Source organism: Chelmon rostratus, chromosome 14 (genome assembly GCF_017976325.1).
Source record: "Chelmon rostratus isolate fCheRos1 chromosome 14, fCheRos1.pri, whole genome shotgun sequence".
Lineage (NCBI taxonomy): Eukaryota > Metazoa > Chordata > Actinopteri > Chaetodontiformes > Chaetodontidae > Chelmon > Chelmon rostratus.
The window spans coordinates 21,211,770-21,230,193 of NC_055671.1; the positions used below are offsets into that span (position 1 = coordinate 21,211,770).

Sequence of the window (18,424 nt, forward strand, 5' to 3'; positions counted from 1 at the left end):
AAAATCCTCATGCCCACATGTCGACGTGCATTAGCGTTACCATAGTTACCAACTTGCATAAATTTATACATGGCTTATACAGATCAATTTTAAGATCGCTTCCACCATCAGCAGATGGATTTATTAGTAGTATTTCTAAGATCACGTATCTGCTAAGACCAGGACCCTCCTGGTCCTGCTGTCACATATTCTCCAACATTTTTACAACAATGACAAGAAAAAGTCAGGAAGAGTGAGGAGGCAGGGAAGAATAGAGGAGACGAGGCAGAATATGAGATGAGAGGAAAGGGAAGCAGGAACAGAAGCCTGCCTGCAGTCTTGTTTCCAGCTCTGCACGTCGTGTAGTTTTCTTCTTTTTTCTCTTACTTTATCTTGTCTAAGACTCACAGTGTCACTGTTTCTTCTCTAACTCGGCTGTGCTCTCGCAAACCTGCTCTGTTCTCTTCCCTTTTTGTCCTTTTCTTTTAATTAGTTCTTTGATGTTAAGCTGATGCTCTTACAATAGCAGAACAGAGCAGATACACATTGCATTTGAAAACTCAGATCATCAGGGATTCTTCATATTGAAAGGGAGCTAATAAGGTCGGTACCTTAGAATCTGTTATTGAAGAAGGTTTATCTGAAGGCCTGTTTAAAGATATCACAACACAGTATTGCAACCAGTGATAAAAAGGTGCAGGGGATAACATCTTCATGTGGGTCTACAAAAACAAAATTTTAGTTGATCAAACAACCTTAAACAGAATTGAGGCTGTTACAGTGTATCTGCAGGACTTGACGTTTTAAAAGCTTTGAAGTTAATGTCCTCAAAAACAAATATTTTCTCTGCTGCTGTAGGCAGTGATGTTAGCTATAAAATGTCTGTGTAGCCAATTACAGGCTGTCAAGACATATTATACACCTATAAACTAAATGTGGGCTTGTTGTGACAGTGGATTGTGCTGCAGGAGTTTATGGAGTCTCAGTGAGCAACAGCAGACCTGCAGCAAACACTGTCACACTGTATTATTATTATTATTATTAATAATTTTGATGTAATTTAGTTAGTTGGGACTGGCTCTGAAAAGTGTTCACATTCTAAGCTGCTGCTGGTCCATGTTGGATTTTGGATGCGTTTTAGAAACACGCTTTATGTGCCACTGTCTGACTGACTTGAGTAGCACCTTGTAACATGACTTTATAACAAACAGTGTATCTAATGAAATTGCTGATGTGTCATCTTAGATCATAACCTTCTGTTTTTGTCCCCCTCTCTTCTCCAGCCTGTCGGCCAGCACTTTGTCCTGTTCGTCCGGCAGCAGTCGAGGCTCTCTAACATCCAGCCGTGGCTCGCTGGCTACCACCTCCAGCCTGGGCTCTACCTCCTCCCTCAGCTTCACCGACCTCTACCTGGAGCAGCCCGAGCTGGCGGACCCGGACTTCCAGAACAAGCTGGACAGTCTCCTGCAGGAGGGCGGCCAGGGAGGCTACCGCCCCTCCAGCTCCATCACCACCATACACGAGCATGAAGTGGTGACGGGCTGTGGAGGGAGGGACGCTGGGAAGCCTGAGGGCAAAGCAGGCGGGGTGGGAGGAGATGCGGGGTGTTCTGCTGGAGGAGGCGCAGGAGGAGGCGGTGGTGTTGGAGTTGAGGTGGGGTCATCCAGGATCCAGGCGCTCAGACTATCGGAAACCCCTCACTCCATGAGCTCTTTATCTCCACGGTCGTCTCTTTCCTCGCTGTCTCCGCCGTGCTCGCCGCTGGTCACAGACACTAGTTTCCTTTCTGGAGAGACATTCGCAGGCCAGACGGGGCCCGGCGGGTTGAGCCTGGACCTGGAGCTCCACAGCAGGCTAGCAGAACTGGAACTCAGCCTGGACTCTCAAGAGCAACTGCAGGAGGAGCACAGGGGTTCCAGGGGTCTGGAGGACAAGCGGAACCACAACAACAGGCTGGGCGAGGAAGTCAAAGGTAGGCAGGATGCTTCTTTTATTCTGCGTCTTCTTCATCCAAAATGTTCACTCATAAGCATCACAGTAGAAATGCAAGTACATTGAGAAGAATAAGAGTCAAGAGGGACAGGAAAGGCGGGGGGGGGTGTAACCTGGAACAAAGTTTCCCAGCCAACCCAGTATCATTCAGCCACACGAGCATTAGTGAGGTCCAGCACTCATATTGAGTGATCAGGTCTGGCTCACAGTCGATGTTCCAGTTGATCTCAAAGGTGTTGGATGGGTTTGAGGTCAGGGTCCCATGCAGGGTCGGATTCTTCCACACAAAACCGAGTTAACCGTTTCTTTATGTTGAAACAGCGAAGAGACAAACACAAACTGTTCACACAAAGTTGGAGGCACACCAGTGTCTAAAATATCACTGTATGCTGTAGCTGTAGTATCAAAGGGCCTTGCCTAGACCTTGAAAAAGTCCTAAACCACAAGTTCACAAAAGTGTGTGGACAGGCTGCAGAGTTTTTCAAATAGTTGGAGTTGTCCTAAAAGAAAACTATTTCAGTGTCTTAAGAGTTTCAGCCCGCAGTATTGATGCTTTGCAGAGAAGTTGAAGTTTCACAGCAGCAAAGTGAAGCACGATAACAGATGCACAATATAGATAGGTAACTTTAAAAAAAAATGGATGCATAGTAAAACACAGAACCAAGCGTGTGTCCTGCATCTTTTAGTCACAGTCAGACAATTAATGATGCTCAGTGATGAAGAAAATAATACATCATCTGACTTTTCATTAAACCTGTTGGTGAGTCTCATATCCTCAAAGCAATCATGCTACATCTCAACGGCAATAAAACCATGTTTGAATAATAACTCAAGAGGCCTGTGACTCAAATGATAGTCCCAGTTAATAACATGAAAACCGTAATCGTGATGAATTGTCTGCAATTTTAAATGAGCAGCAATAAGAGAGGGAGGAGATCGCAGAGATGCTGGTGAGCTAACGCCTTTATCCTTTAGACATCATAGAAAGCACTCAAACTTTATTGGAAAGCAGGATACCAGGAGTCGGCCTGCTCGCCGTGTGTGTGTGTGTGATGAGAAATTTAATACTGTGTGTGAAACCTGATTGCTGGTGGGAGAAATGAAGAGAGGGGAGGTGAAGTTTAGGTGGGTGTTGGATTACAGCCACTGGATCACCTGTGTGTGTGTGTGCTGTTTGAACTTTACATTTTTATTTACCTGCCTGTGTTGTGCTGTTGTTTGATTTGTTTAAAGTGAAGTTGAGTGTATTATTTTAAGGTCAAAGTATTGTAAGTAAACAGAGAATTAATGAGTATAAATGAACTGATTTGATGAGTAACTGAAATGAATTAAATTAGTAGCTTGACAAAAGGTCTGTCAGTTTTATACAATAGTAAACACATAGATTATGTTTGTACCTTTTGACTCTTGATTAGACAAAGCAACACAGTAAAAGTATGCCGAATTAGCTATTAGCAGTTCCTATTTGCAACACACCAATGGAAGTACAGACAGCTATAACTGGATCACTTTCATACTGATGAAAATGTAAAGACATGATGCTTCTCAGGCAAGTTCTGTAGTTATAAGGAGTGTTAGAAGTAGAGATTTTTCTATAACTGGTGTGCACCATGTCTGTGTGTTCAGATTTGACTGTGTTATGACTCAGGTCAAATGAATTGAGCTGAATTGCAGTAACGGTCAGTTGAAGTTTGAACCGGGTGCACTGCAGCTGAACATGACTCAGGTTCTCGTTGCAGTCTCGGGTGAAAGGTGTACACGGTGTCTGGTTTCCTGTTCACTCTCCATCCCCGCTGTTCAACGTATTACCAGGCTCTTACTCTGTACAGCTGGGCCTCCCTGCAGTCCAGTAGGGCTGTGTTCAGATCAGCACTAACACTGTGTCTCCTCATCTTGTTGGGGCACATTCCATTCACCATTTATCTTTTTGCTAATTCTGCAGGACTTCAGATGCTGCTGGGATAACTTTCCAGCCTGGGAACAAAAGAGTATTAACTGTAGTTCATTGTCTTTGAATCAGCCTGTAAACTGGACTTCCTGGTTCCCATTTCATCTCCTCCACCTGTAGAAACCCAAAATGCTGCTCCTGCTGTTCTTTAAGCCTGAATACAGCGGAATGTTTTCCGCCACGGTCTGCCTCTTCTACAAAGACTGCAGTGCTGTGTTTACACTGCATTCTTCAGCAAAGCCATGATAACCTAATTACATCTCATAGCACAAAACAAACACATGATATCTGTGGAGTGTTGACAGAGGGTTTGATCAGTATCAATGACTCAACAAGTGCTGAAGTGCTGAGGTTGACTGATGTGGTATAAATCTCTCTGCCTGTGTTTGTCTTTTTCTACATTTCCAAAAACAGCCGCTCACTGTCAAAGATGTCAGGAGGACATCGTTTATTTGTTGTTTTCAGCGTTGTATATGGAAGTTAGCCAAAATACACCACATAAAGTGTGTTCATGGTAATGAAGGAACAGTGTGGTGAAGAATGTGGCTCACTGAGTAGTTTCTGGACAACAATGGAGCTCTATATGTAGATGTCGCCATATCTTCAACTTGTATTCCTTCTGTTGTCTACAGATTCAGCTCCCCAGCTGCGAGGGACGGGGGCGGGGCCAAAGAAGATGGGGGTGACCTCAGCAGTCTCGGACGAGTCGGTGGCTGGTGATAGCGGTGTGTACGAGCCTTCAGAGCGCAGGTACGAAGCATTTTTGTCTGGTGAACTCCCTTTTTACCTCTGGGTAGACTTGTTTTTATGGAGCCTTTGCAAACCCCGCACATTATGTATTTGTACATGTGACAAATATACATTTTACATTTTAAATAAATGTATTGTTCTTTACCTTGAATTATTATCATTTGTATCTATTTTTTAATATTTTATGTTATTTTTAACACAATCATAGGACAGCACTTTACATTTCATGACAGATATTGATGTAATATTGAGTGATAAACTCGTCAGGTCTTCATAGTTACACTTTAAAAAAAAATCTTTACTTGAACCTTGATCATTGCGCTCAAGAAATATTTTTCTCCATGCTTGATCATAAATTATTTCCTTTCCTTTTTTTGTCAAAATTGTAATAATTTCGAGTTATCAGTTGAAGAATATTTCCGAGTAGAAAGCTGGTAGCTAGCATAATGTACCTCCATAATGTTTCCTCCAGGGCGGGCCTCCCTGCAGACCTCCTCCTGGGCTCCTACGAGGAGCGTTTGGCCCTGGGCTGCTCTCAGGTGCAGCTTGGTTTCCGCTACGAGTCCAGAGACCAACGTTTCACCATCTACATCATGCAACTGTCCAACTGCAGCGCCCTCTGTCTGCCGGCTGATCAGAAAATGTACGTGCTTTTGCTTCTGGTTGTTAGAGGAGTCTTTTTTTAGTGAGTAATTTAAAAAGTTTACCTTTATATGCACAAAACAAGAGAAAAAGAAGAAAAACTGCAGGTTACACGAAGAAACAGAAAACTTTTATCAGCAAGCTGTCTATTTATTCAAATCAAACACAAGACAAGACACAGAGTCAATAAATAATCCGACTATATAAACGCTGGTCATCGCTGTGAGCATGTGTGCTCAGAGACAGCTAGTTTACAGTGTTTACTTTTTCTTCGAGTGTGTCTCACTTGTTGCATGTAGATTTGCATATTTAATGCCTGTTTGCTTATGCAGATGTGGGTCTGAGGGAAGCTTTATTCTCCTTCTTGTTATGTTTATATTGAAAGAAGTGGTGCTCGACTTTTTTTGGAATCAGGGTTCAGATACAAATAATCAACAAGTCATTCAGTACTTTTCACAAAGATAAGTTATTCAGCATTGTCAGAAGTAGTCAATCTGATTAAAAAGCCTTAAAACTCTCATGGTGACACTCTCACCTGTGTGTCCTGCAGGTATGTGCGCTCGGTGGTGCTGCCCTGCATGGAGGCCACCCGCTGCCTCTTCCGAACACGTGGCTCGCTGCCTCAGGACGTCGTGGAGGTCAACGAGGTGTTCGGCATGCAGATATCCCACAGTGCACTGCGTCAGAAGACACTGAGGATCGACGTCTGCAGCACCAGCAAGTCGGGCCACGAGGAGTGTCTGGTTAGTACAAATCTATCCAGGGTGCAGGGAACATGTTTGATGTTTTTTCCCTACTTTTTCTTGTTTTTATGCTGTTACAGTTCATCAGTATGAAAGCAACAACAGTCATTACAAACATTAGTCTCAAATAATAGGAGGAGCTGTTTTACACCACTTTTAGGTGCTTGCTAAAAGCAGGGTTGAAAGGCTAACAAAGATGGTTGTGGTGACTTTTATTTTGTGTCTGTGGCGTTTGATTGAAAGTGTTTTTTTACGGTGTGTAAACAAGGCAGCTAAGCTCATCCCAGTTTGGTGAAAGAGAGAAACTAGAATTCAGAAAGTGTACTGTTGGATTTTTTGCTTAATAAAGGTGTTGCCCAACCCTAGTACCTTGGAAGCAGCTGGGAAAACCATTTAACAGATGGATGACTGAAAAAATGATTCATTTGTATTTTAGTATGATATCACATTCTGATTTATAGAAAAAAAACATGCAAGGCAGGAAACTGTAAGAATAGACAGGGAATATAGAACAATTGCTTTAAATACAATTGAACAAAATTAAATGTCTGTTATGTTACGAACACATGACACAAAAACTTATGTGCAATGTTCAAATGTGCATTAAATCTGCAACTCTCTAAGAAAAACAAAATGTTAGTATGACCTGCAGTCTTCTTTCAACATCCCGCCATCTTACCTCTCTTCTCCCCCCCTCCAGGCAGGAGCTCAGATCAGCCTGGCTGATGTCAGCTGTTCGGAGGAGAGATGCACCAAGTGGTACAACCTGCTGAGCCGCGTCTACATGCCCGAGATCAACAACAAGGACGAGGAGAGCCGAGCGGCCGGCGGCTCTGACAGGGTACAGAGATGCTGTTACCCAGTAGACCAGGGGTCGGGAACCAATGGCTCGCGAGCCAGATGTGGCTCTTTTGACGGCCGCATCTGGCTCGCAGACAAATCCTTTGCGCACGCGCGAGCCAGCGGCTAGAAAGCCGGTTCGCAGTCATTTCAGTGGTAAAGTGGCAAACATACATGTCGTTGTGTCTATCTATTTATCTATCTATCCATCAACCACAAAGGCAACGCAGATGAGGCAACGCAGATCGGGTAGTGACAGGCACTGTTTAAGTGAGGCTGCCGTATTTTGCCGTCGAAAATAGCGGTCGATGTGCGCATGTGCAAAGGGGCGCACTACGGCTTGTCGTTAATCCCGCTGTCAGCTAATTCATCATTAATTAGCAACAGCATAACAATGTTATTAAAAAGAATTCAGAGACTTATTGTACTTTAAAAGTGTTGAAATTACATAAAATGCACACATTTACTTGTATTTTTAGTTTTAAACATATTGTATGGCTCTCCTGGAATTTCATTCAAAAATATGTGGTGTTCATGGCTCTCTCAGCCTAAAAGGTTCCTGACCCCTGCAGTAGACTGTTGGCTCATGTATGAGCTGAGACTTTCAGAAGTTGAAGCTGGCATTCAACACAGCTCAGAAATGATTTTACAATAGTTTTAAAAAGTACACAGTAAGCCTGCTGTGGCTTGTTAAATGTTGTAAATGAGGCCATTTTCCTCATTTATTAAACCAAAGTAACATTTAAAAATTAGATTTATAATTCTCAAATATTTGCTGGCTTGTTTTGTTAAAAGCTAATTGAATGAAAGCTTTTCCCTCTGTGCTAAGATCAATGATTGCACCTGTTTTCATTGGGTAGAAAAATAGATTAAATTACAACCTTGATTCCAAAAAGTTGGGACTCTGTGTGAAGCATAAATAAAACAGAAAGCAGTCAGTTGCAACAGTTTGATGAAGTGTTCCTGAGCCCATGTAGTAATCTCCTTTATCATGTGTTCACAAAGTGGTGAACCTCGCTCCATCCTCGCTTGTGAACCACTGAGCCTTTCCAGGATGCTCCCTTCATACCCAATCATGATACTATCACCTGTTACCAATCAACCTGTTTACCTGTGGAAAGCTCCAAACAGGTGTTTTTGGAGCGTTCCACAACTTTCCCAGTCTTTAGTTGCTCCTGTCCCAACCTGAATGTAACGTGTCGCTGCATCAGATTCAGAATAAGCAGATATTTACAATAATCAATGCAGCTGATGAGGTGAAACATTTTCTTTGTGCTGTTTTCTATAAAGTAAATGTCAAAAGGTATTAACAAATTATCACTTTCTATTTTATTTATCCCAACTGTTCTGGAATCAGGATTGTAAACAAGAAATGTGTCAAAAGGTTTTATAGTATAGATGCCATCACATTTCTTGTCAGTATGAACACATTTTTGCTTTAAAAGATTCCCTCTTACACAGAGTGAGTTTAAAATAGTGATTATTAAGAAAATCCATAAATTAATCAATCAATTCTTGATCAAGTCTCAGTTCAGTTTTCTGTCTGTGTGCTTGTCACTTGCAAGATATTGATTAACAGGTGCGTTCCTGCAGGTCTGTCAGCAGTAATCAGTGCATTAACTCGACAATGAATTCAGTTTTTAGTGTTATTGATATTTCAGACCAGTAATGACGAGCTAACAGGAAGCACTGGCCCTGAATTGCAGACAAAAACAACCAAAGTGACACTAAAACAGAAATTTTAGAAAGTTTGATAAACATGTTAACAGCTTAAAATATCCGACAGTAAGATAACAACTCATTCAAATGATGTAGAAAACACACAGATATGAATCTGTGTCTGGTCTTCATGTGCGGGTTCTACGTTTCAGACTCCGGTGATTTCCAGTGTTTCCAGAGTCGGAGCTGCCGAGGACGATGAGTGGTGAGCGTGTCTCCTTTCCATCATTTGCTTTTTGCATTGACCATATTTTGGCTCCTTCATTATCCTCTTTTTTACTTCTCTTTCTCTGTTTCTATTTTTTCTGATTATTATGTACTGTGAACATGATACATTACATTATATGTATAGTAGACAGTCTAACTGGCCATGGCTTAAAACACTCAGAAGTTCTTAAATGCTAAATGCCGTCCAATCACAAGCAGCCATGCAGAAACTTTGAGAAATAAAATTCGAAATGGGCAAAATCATGACTTAAGTTGAATTAAATGAGGCACTGACGAAGAATGAGTAAAGAAGAGTATGTATTTGAGCTGTTAATGCCAATTTCCCGTACTTTACAGCCTTTGATACAAACACAGAAAAGATATGAAAGCAGCAGAGATCAGAGCTAAGTTTATCTTCCTCTCTCTCTTTTTCTAACTGCGTGTCGATCGTCAGGCACGGCGATCCTCTGGAGACAGACGTGTTCGATGATGAGGATGGAAACGGCATCGAGGGGGTGGGGCCTCCGGAGGAAGAGGAAGAGTTTTATCCTGAAAGCAGCCAATGGGAAGCAGAGGAGGAGGAAGAGGAGGAGAAGGTGACCAAACCTCCGGCAGCAGCAGCAGCAGCAGCAGCAGCAGCAATCACAGAAAAGGTAACTTTTGTGATTTTCCACTCTCACTTTTTTTGGCTCTGTTCTCCTGCTCTGCCTGCTTCCTGTCATCACCATTGCTGTACACTCTTTAACCAGGTCAACAAGGAGACGAGCATGGACAGCTTGTTGCCGTCCCACCACTGCTCCGTGGTTCGACCGAAGGAACGTCGACCGGACGTCCACCAGCAGAACCCCTTCATGAGGGGGAACACCATCATCCGCTCAAAGACCTTCTCCCCTGGACCTCAGAGCCAGTACATCTGCAGGGTAACAGAAAGCAGAAAAAATGTCACATAAATTTGAGAAATATGCAGTGAGGTTTGTCAGCTAATGTTTCTCTCTTTGCTGTTTTCGTCTTTCCAGATAAACCGCAGCGACAGCGACAGCTCCACCCTCTCCAAGAAGTCTCCGTTTGTCAGAAACGCCTCAGAAAGACGCAGCATGCGCGTGAAGAAGGTAGAAACCCGGCAATAGCGTCATAAATTCATGCTGCGATGTCATATGCTTTTATTTTTCGCCTTAAGTTTTTACTCTGGGTTTTTTAGTTGGAATGACAAACACAAGATTAGTTGCTGTTTGGTGGAGTGAAAGTTGAAGAGGAGTCCAGACACTGAGGCCTCTGCAGTTTGACTGTGTTCCAGCCTCAGCGATTTGATGTCTCTCCCTCTATTGTGTGCTGTAGATCTACCGTCATCTTCCTGCTTCTTGACACTTTAATAGTGAAGTCAAACCTGCAGGTTTACAGACCACATTAACTGTCGTCTCTGTTCTCCAGAGAGAGAGAGAGACGGAGAGCTTTTTTTTTTTAAGCCTTAAAACCACTCCCGGTGAAGTGACTCTTAATATTTAATAACCATCTAAATGTTTAATGCAGCTCTGACATTTGCCGGCTTGTATTAATTTAGAGGCAGGCAGCAAAATCTACCCCAGTGTCCCTCCTGGGGCTCAGCAGCAGCGGGAAATTCACATGCACTCATCACATGTTGCTGACAGTATTTGCAAATAATTCAAGGTGTTGCTGTACACTCGGGTGACTTTCAGGCCCTTCGCATGACATGTTGCCCAAAGCTGTCTGTTAAACAGCTTTGAGCTCTCAGCCGTAGGACTCTGTTAGCAGAAATATTCTCACAATTCTCACTAACATATTTATCATCTGATACTCCTGGTTGACGGTAGTGAGTTTTATAGTAATGACGTAAAGCAGAAAGAGGTTTCTGTTCTCTCTCAGGGAGGATTTTAAGTTATTTTGCTGTTGCAGCCTTTAGTAATGAGTGTCAGGAAGATTTGGTCCAGCTTAAATACTGAATATCTTTGGCCTGTTCGACAACATGTGAAGACGTCACACTGGACTCTGGGACTCTGGACTCATTTTATAGACAAAATCAAGAAGAAATCTATAGATTTACTGATAATGACAATATTTTTTTGTTGCTGCCCTTGTGTGTTTTTGGCTGCAGCACCTAACTGTGTCCTCCCTTCAGCCTCCCGTGCAGGTTAAAGGTCTGGATGGTCTCCTGCGGACGTCCCTGGACCTGGAGCTGGACCTGCAGGTGTCTCGGACGCGGCAGGCCCGGCTGGCGCAGGAGCTGCGTGTGCTGCGTGAGCTGAAGACGCAGCTGGAGAAGGCGAGGCAGCAGGGCCAGAGAGAGCTGCCGGCCTGGGTCCAAGAAGACGAACGCTTCCGCCTCCTCCTCAAACAGGCCGAGAAACAGGTGAGTACCATCCTGGTGTCTGAAACCGAGACTGCTGAGGTGTTCAAGTCTGTTTGCCAACGCATCACAAGCTGTGATCCTCTAGAGGGTATTTGTAAATGAAGGGAAGTAAATTTCAGTATCTGAACATCTCTGTGGTCTTGGTCCCGTTCAGACTCATGAGGAGCAGCTGCAGGAGAAGCGGGTGGAGAAGATGATGAGGGCAGCAGCCAAGGACGTCCACAAGATCAGGGGCCAGAGCCGCAAAGAGGTCCCCGAGGTCCAGACCTTCAGGTGGGAGAAACAACAGATGATAATCTAACATATTAGACTGTTGTCAATAAGCGCATCAGCAGAATACGTGAGATGAAAATGCATAAAATACTCAACACACAGTATCAGTTAGAAACACTTGGCGTTGGCTTTGGCCTTTCACCCCAGGTTGAGTGACCCCTCGCGTTCCGCTCACTGATCTCTCCGTCTCCTGTGTGATTTCAGAGAGAAGATGGCCTTCTTCACACGAGCGAAGACCAGCATCCCCGACCTGCCGGCTGACGACGTGTAGAGAAGCATTTCAAAGTATTTCCCCTCCTGAGTCTTAACCTGCTGTTCCCAACACAAATGAAGCAAACGTTTGGCGGTGTCATGAAGAATTTTAAATAATAATAATATGTTTAGTAGAAAACACTCAAAACCGTGAAGAAACACCTTTTTTAAGAGCTCAGCATTTCTAATGTGGATAGTCCTTATTTGTAAATTAGTGATAGCACTGCTAGAGCTTTTTTTTTATTATTATTTCACTCTCTCGTCCACTCTGTTTATGGCGTTGTGTTTCTGTTACTAACAGGCTGTTTATAGGCTCTTAGGTGTTTAAAGTTATTCCAGCACAAAGTCACACAGCAGCACATGTGCATACAAAGAGTTTTGTACTAAAGTGGCACATTTGGACAGAAAATCTATATGTATGTTGATAGCACAAAACAATACAGAAGGTACTAAAGGAAAATACGCATCTTAACTGGAAGATGAATCAAGAATGAACATCTAAATTTAAGATATTTAATATTGATCTTCAAGTGTATTTTAGAGCATTTTGAGAACTTTATACGCAGACAAACTCTCAGCTCGTCTGCTGTGTACATTATTGACAGCACAGATGGTTTTACATACAATTAGCATCGTCAGCATGCCTTCTGTTTCAGCTCACATAACTACGCATAATCCGCGAACACGAGAGGAAAACTGGAGCCTGTCTTTGCTTTGCGAACACCACTAAATTAACTGGATCTGATTATTCAAGAGCGAGTTTTAACGAGCGAGCAGGCGGTGAGATTCTTCTCGTTTCGGGTCTGAAGCAGGAAGTCGTCCCGGTCGTCTCTCACCGGTTGCACACACTCTCATCCAAGTCTAGAAACAGCACTAACTCTCACTAACACTCAGGTAGTTGATTGGATAGTCTGCACTTTAATAAACTTGAGGTAAAAGTTTAAAAATAAATTGAAAAAATAAACTTGATGTGGGTTTTTGGAAAGTAAAAAAAAAAAAAAAGAAGAAGAATCCTTTGCCTCACGCTGGAATGATTATTGATTTTTGAGGCACATGAAGATTGTCGAGACACACAGGAAGTGAAGATCAAATGTATTTCCAATGACTGTGAACTTCTTACTGATTGTATGATTAAAAGGAAGTGACGACCCCCCCACCCCCCCACACCAACAACACCACCAAACTGATCAGCAGCTGCCAGCCAATAGGACGATAGCAGACCTACTCTGCTTCTCAAGGCTCCTGATCTTCACTCTGATTGGCTGGTTAAAATCTTTTTTGCCCTGATAACATCTGAACACTATGTTTGGTATGTTACACTTTTCATTTCAGACTTCTCGTCCCTTGGGTTTCCGCTCTGTAACTGGACCTTTTACATGTTGGACTCGCTCTCGTGTGTCTTAGAACTGGATATTAGCATGGTGCCCCAGCAAAACTGAACATATCACCTTTGTTTGTTCTTATCAGCAAGTAAATCACTCTGTATAATGTGAAAGAGGATCTCTCGCAGGGACTTCACCTGACTCTTCTGTCCCTCTCTGCTCTACAGAACTTACAAATCCAACAGGACATTACGTTTTTAAGGATTTCTTAATTGTTACGCTGTCAGACTGCGCTAAGTTTGAGAGATGTGTTATTTTTAAGGTTACTCTGTGCACTGTAACCTGTCTTCTGCTGTAAAATCAGCACAGTGACCAAAAAGATGAGTCTAATCTATTGATGTTTATTATATGTAACTTTTAAAGTAGTCGGCATAGTGCTGGTGTCCTGTGGGTGCAAGAAGTTTCGAGTTTCGATTGAGAGACTCGGCGTGAAGACTGATTAAATGAATCGATAGGAGGAAGTTTTCCCTTCAGGAGACTCTAAACTCTAGAAGTCATTCCAGGCAGCATGAATTAATAAGTACTTGTGGAGTCGAGCACTTAAGTGACTCCAAAAAAAGTCTTCAGATAATTGAAGATCATTTCCTCCCTAGAGGCCGTTGGTTTATAGATCTAACCTCAACTTTTGCACACTAACCTGGCTGCGAAATCACAAGACGACAGCGTGTCTTTCTCTTTTTGCTGCAGTGCAGAAGGCGGTAAAAATTGTTCCTCGTCTGTATTGTGATTTTTTTATTCTGCTCAGTGAAGACTTTCTGACGTCTGACTCTGTTTCCAAGGCAGCCGGACTCATAAATCAGCAGCAGACCTCGACTCTGGCACATCTCTTGTTTGCTGATTCTTTGTATTTGCACCTGGATGTTGAGTCGCTGTTGGAGAAGTTGTCCTTGGTGCTTCTTTTTTTTTTTTCTTTCTCAGCATTTTCACCTGTGTTAGAGCTTCTCCCTGAAACTTCTCTCTGTTTTGTTGATATACCTCATGTTTGTAGATGTAATATTTGAAACGATCCTGCTGATAACTGGACTCGTGCAGAAGACCTGAGAGACCCGATGAGTTTCAGGTTTTGGTGTCAGACTTTAACCAATCATACAGAGAGAAATCAATACACAGAGGTCAATTCAAACACTCGCAGCAGCAGCTGCAGGAGGAGCAGGAAATAGACCAGAATGCTTTGCAACAACAAGAGAGGTATAGTTTCCAGTAAGAGCTGGAAAAGCTTCCTCATTACGTTGCTACTACCTCATTTTTTCCCCAGTTTCTTTTTATATTTCTTCCTTTTAACGTGTTGTGATTACAGTACATTAAGCATTGATCTGCAGAGGGGCCGTTGTGAGCAGTTCACAAAACATTCAGGAAAACAAACAAACCAACAACAAAATTAATAATAGCTAACTCATAATAATATATGACATCGCGACAGTGTGTCATATCTGCTGCGAAGGGTCTCTCAGTCAAGACAATGAAAAGAAAGGATGTGGCTTGATGATGTCGTGAAGTAGCTTTGGATCATGGGAGTTGTTGTCTTCATTGTTAAACAACCACCATTGCTGGTGAATATCTGTCTGACGTGACTCAGGCAGAAACGTCGATGGACGAGTATTTAAGTTTGATTCACGCATCGTCTGGTGTTTCCCTGCCACCGCTAATAGGCGACCAAATGAAACGCACTTTTACTTTGAATAAAATTATTGATTACTGCAGGTTTTAACATTGTTGGAAACTTTTGGGATACTGTGAGTACACAACTCAACAAAATATATAACAGGCGTAGTCGTGTTTAGACATTTTAAGCGGAAATGTTACATATCATACGTTTAAGGCTGCACTGTTTCCTGGCTGAAATCATGATGAGCGCGATGGAAATAATCTAAATAAATACAACTACACCCAATAAAAAGGAATATCAGGACAGTTTTGCTGCTGAGATCTATAGCTGACTCCAGCAAGTCTGAAAAATGTAGTAAATGACTAACTGAGGCAGGCAGGTTGAGGGAACTAAACTTAATAAATGAATTACACAGAACAAGAAAACAAAATGGCAAACTATCCAACCAAAGCAGGAAAAAACTAAAAGAAAGATCAGCGAAGAGCAGGTAAAAAGCAGACTGTATAACAAAAAAGAGAGATGACATACGGCAGAGCAGCAGATCAGAGTACACAGCTCGTCCTCATACTGATGAATAAACGCCGCTTGACTGGAAAGAAAAGCTGAATCACTGACCGCTGGAGAAGTCATGAACTGGTCATCGTTAGTGGTTCGCTTGTTGCTGGGTCACCATGCTAAACGTGTGTTTTGGGTCAGTTATGGCACAAACCCTTCATGTGTTTCCAAACAAGAATGTCGCTGACACAAACCTAACTGCTGCCGTCTTTCCAGATGTTTCACTGTTGAACAGCAGCTCATAAGAGCGCTCAGATCCAGTGGAGCGTCGACCCACGACCTTTTTCTGGAGTTCATGTGTTCCCTTTGCTGTCTGTATGTTTAAGACCAACAGAAGAAGTCGATTTTGACCTGTTTTCCCCTCCGATCTGTCTCCACTTCCTGTTCCTATTTCCCCATCACCCTTGAATCCTTTAAAAAGATCCAAAAATTAAAACCAGCCTTGTTGTCTGACAATGAAATACTGTAAATCCACAAAAGAAGAAAGTTAGTCACAACACATTCAGGTAGAAGTAGGAATGTTTTGCACAAGTGTCGAAGAATAATAAATATCCCACAAATACATAATAATCAAACAACACTACAGCTCTTCATCCTAAAGATGAAAAGATAAAAAAAAGAGGTGAAAACTTGATGGGAACTGAATCAGATGCTGTGAGGACGTTCACACTGAGGCTGCGTTCACTCTGCAGGAACTAAACGTTTGATTCTGGCCGACATCCGTCTGAACAGTCACATTCTGAGCTGGACGATGTACAAAAGATCAATACCAAAGATTTAACACAAACAGAAATGGTCCAACTCATGCTTTACCTGCCGGCGTAGCCATGAGCACCCGATGAATTACATGTTTGTGACACCCGTGACTAGTACAGAGTCATGTGACCCACGAATGAATGCTGATTGTAGCCTTTCGAACTGAGATGAAGGCCAGATGTTAGTGGGTGTTGGTGGGTCATATTAGTGTCAATTTTATTAGGTGCACCTAAATACAATCCAATACACCTGTTAGCTAGCTAACTATTAGCTCTATAATAAACATTCTGTATAATTGAATTTTTCTGACAATGTCAGAAGACCCTCAACTTTATGAAGTTTGTAAAGGTAGAATTTATGGCAGAGCTTTTGTATTGAATTGCATTAGCTTGTACCTAATAAAGTGGCCACTGAATGTGTATTTAGGATGCCTTTTTAACATCTGGCCAAACACTGCAGATGAAAATGAGCCCGTTGGGGGTTTTTTTTTCAGTTAATTGATGAGAAATGTGTGATAAATTCAGATAAACGAGGCTGCGGCCGCTTGTTAAGACCTCAGCCAGTCTTTGTCTGAGCCTCTCTATCAGCTATATTTAGCATTCTGAACCACTCAGACTCACGACTGATCCCGAACTCACCATGAACTTCAGTTCTTTGTTATTTTCCTCCAGTCTCGCCTGTCTCTGTACATTCATGGGGTCACGACGCGTCGGGATAAGCACATATTTTTTCAAAACTTTGTCAACAGAGGCGTCTTTTTTTTCCACAATTCAAGGTGTAGACACTGAACGCCTCACCTCCGGTCCACTAAATCGCCCCGTCGTCATGCCAAACTGGAGCAACATAAAAGATGTGATGAATGAATGAATTCTGATCCGACTGTTCAGACAGAGGTCACGCTGCCATAAATCAATTTGTATCCGATTGAGGACCACATATAAGAGTCACAACAAAAAAATGTCACTCTTGTTTATTTTCTGTTTTTGTAGTTATTGGAAAATACAAGGTAAACATATGCAGTCAGATGCGGTTTCCTGCAGCGTGAATGCCGCGGCGTACTCTGACGGGGCTGAGGGTTTTACCGTAGCAGGAACACTGTGAAGCGAATGAAAGCCTTTGGAGTTAAATGAGAGAGTGTGCCTTTGGAGAGCAACGTGTAAACTGTTATCTTTTCTGTCTTTTTGTTGTCTTAAATGTCCAAACCTGGCCGCCATCGTCTGATCAGAGAGAAGCTGGAAATGTCGAGACGTTTGCATTAATTTTCTTAATGTGAACCATGTCTGTTTTCCTCCAGAGCGAGTAGTTCTCAAGAATAGGACTCTGTGTAGTGTGAGGATCAGTACTGTGTGTTTTAAAGTCCATGATCGATTGTTGTTTAACCTCTAAATCAACTGATTTATATATAAATAACATCTGGATGAAGGAATGTAGGTTTTTGCTACGAGAAATCACGATCATTCAGAGAAAAAAACAAATGCTGTTAGTCACAAATATTGTTTTTTCATCATGTAGGTTGTGATATAATTGTTTGTTTTCTCAAGTTCAAGTGCATTTTTTTCTTTCTCATTTGATTATTGGTTTTGTTTTGTTTTTTTTTCTAATGAATCTGTTTGTATTACGACTGGTGATGAACCTGGTAATGTGTAAGGAGGCGGCTATGAGAAACATACAGCATGTATTTATTGCACTTTGTGATTTGGGTGTGCTTTTCCTGTTTTTCTTTTTATCGCGAGAGTCCCGAAAAGCTGTGAATTTTATTCTCAGACACTGTACTGTCGACCAGAGTTGTAAATATTTCACCAGCACAAAAAACCAAACAAACAATATGTTTTGTAGTTTCACAACAAATAAAAAAAAAAGTTCTTCTCTTCTATGTTGACGTGTGTCGTTGGGTTTTTGTTTTCTGTCATGAAATTGCATTTTGCGCTGCTTTTGTTTATCTTAAGAGTGGATGTGTTCCCATTTTCAGGGTGACCAGGACTGTTTGACAATCAACAAGCATTCGATAAAAATAGTTGCAGTCAAGATTTTTAATGGATTATATATATATATATATATATATAGATAGATAGATAGATAGATACATAGATACATAGATACATAGATACATATATAGATACATTGTGGTATTCAGGTAAATTCAAAATCCTGCTTAAGTTAAAGTACAAAAGCATTATCAATGAAATGTACTGACTTCAATATACTACTTTATATGCAGTTATGTTTGTTTAGTCTGGTGGTTCTCAAACTAGGGCCCTGAAACCAGGGGCCAGGCTTTCCAGTTACTTTCGCCCACTGCATTTAACCATCAACCATTTAAACCGTGTTTCTCCATACGTACAGGAGGTGGCGGTATGCGCCTTTTACATTGGTTTGCCATCCCCCAGTAAATACGAGGACGAAGAAGACGTTGCA

General features: G+C 42.1%; 1 protein-coding gene across 1 annotated transcript in view; it reads left to right on the forward strand.

Annotated features, from left to right (window-relative positions):
- The window catches only part of wwc1 (WW and C2 domain containing 1), a 53,699-nt gene extending 35,817 nt beyond the window's left edge, over window positions 1-17,882 (forward strand). Inside the window, exons 11-22 of the mRNA XM_041952024.1 lie at window positions 1,263-1,951; window positions 4,552-4,669; window positions 5,142-5,312; window positions 5,862-6,054; window positions 6,755-6,895; window positions 8,766-8,818; window positions 9,275-9,473; window positions 9,570-9,740; window positions 9,837-9,929; window positions 10,955-11,185; window positions 11,340-11,458; window positions 11,663-17,882. Of these exons, the coding sequence (XP_041807958.1) occupies window positions 1,263-1,951; window positions 4,552-4,669; window positions 5,142-5,312; window positions 5,862-6,054; window positions 6,755-6,895; window positions 8,766-8,818; window positions 9,275-9,473; window positions 9,570-9,740; window positions 9,837-9,929; window positions 10,955-11,185; window positions 11,340-11,458; window positions 11,663-11,729 (2,245 nt within the window). The 3' untranslated portion in view covers window positions 11,730-17,882. The remainder of the gene's footprint in view (window positions 1-1,262; window positions 1,952-4,551; window positions 4,670-5,141; window positions 5,313-5,861; window positions 6,055-6,754; window positions 6,896-8,765; window positions 8,819-9,274; window positions 9,474-9,569; window positions 9,741-9,836; window positions 9,930-10,954; window positions 11,186-11,339; window positions 11,459-11,662) is intronic.
- The last annotated feature ends 542 nt before the right edge of the window (window positions 17,883-18,424 follow it).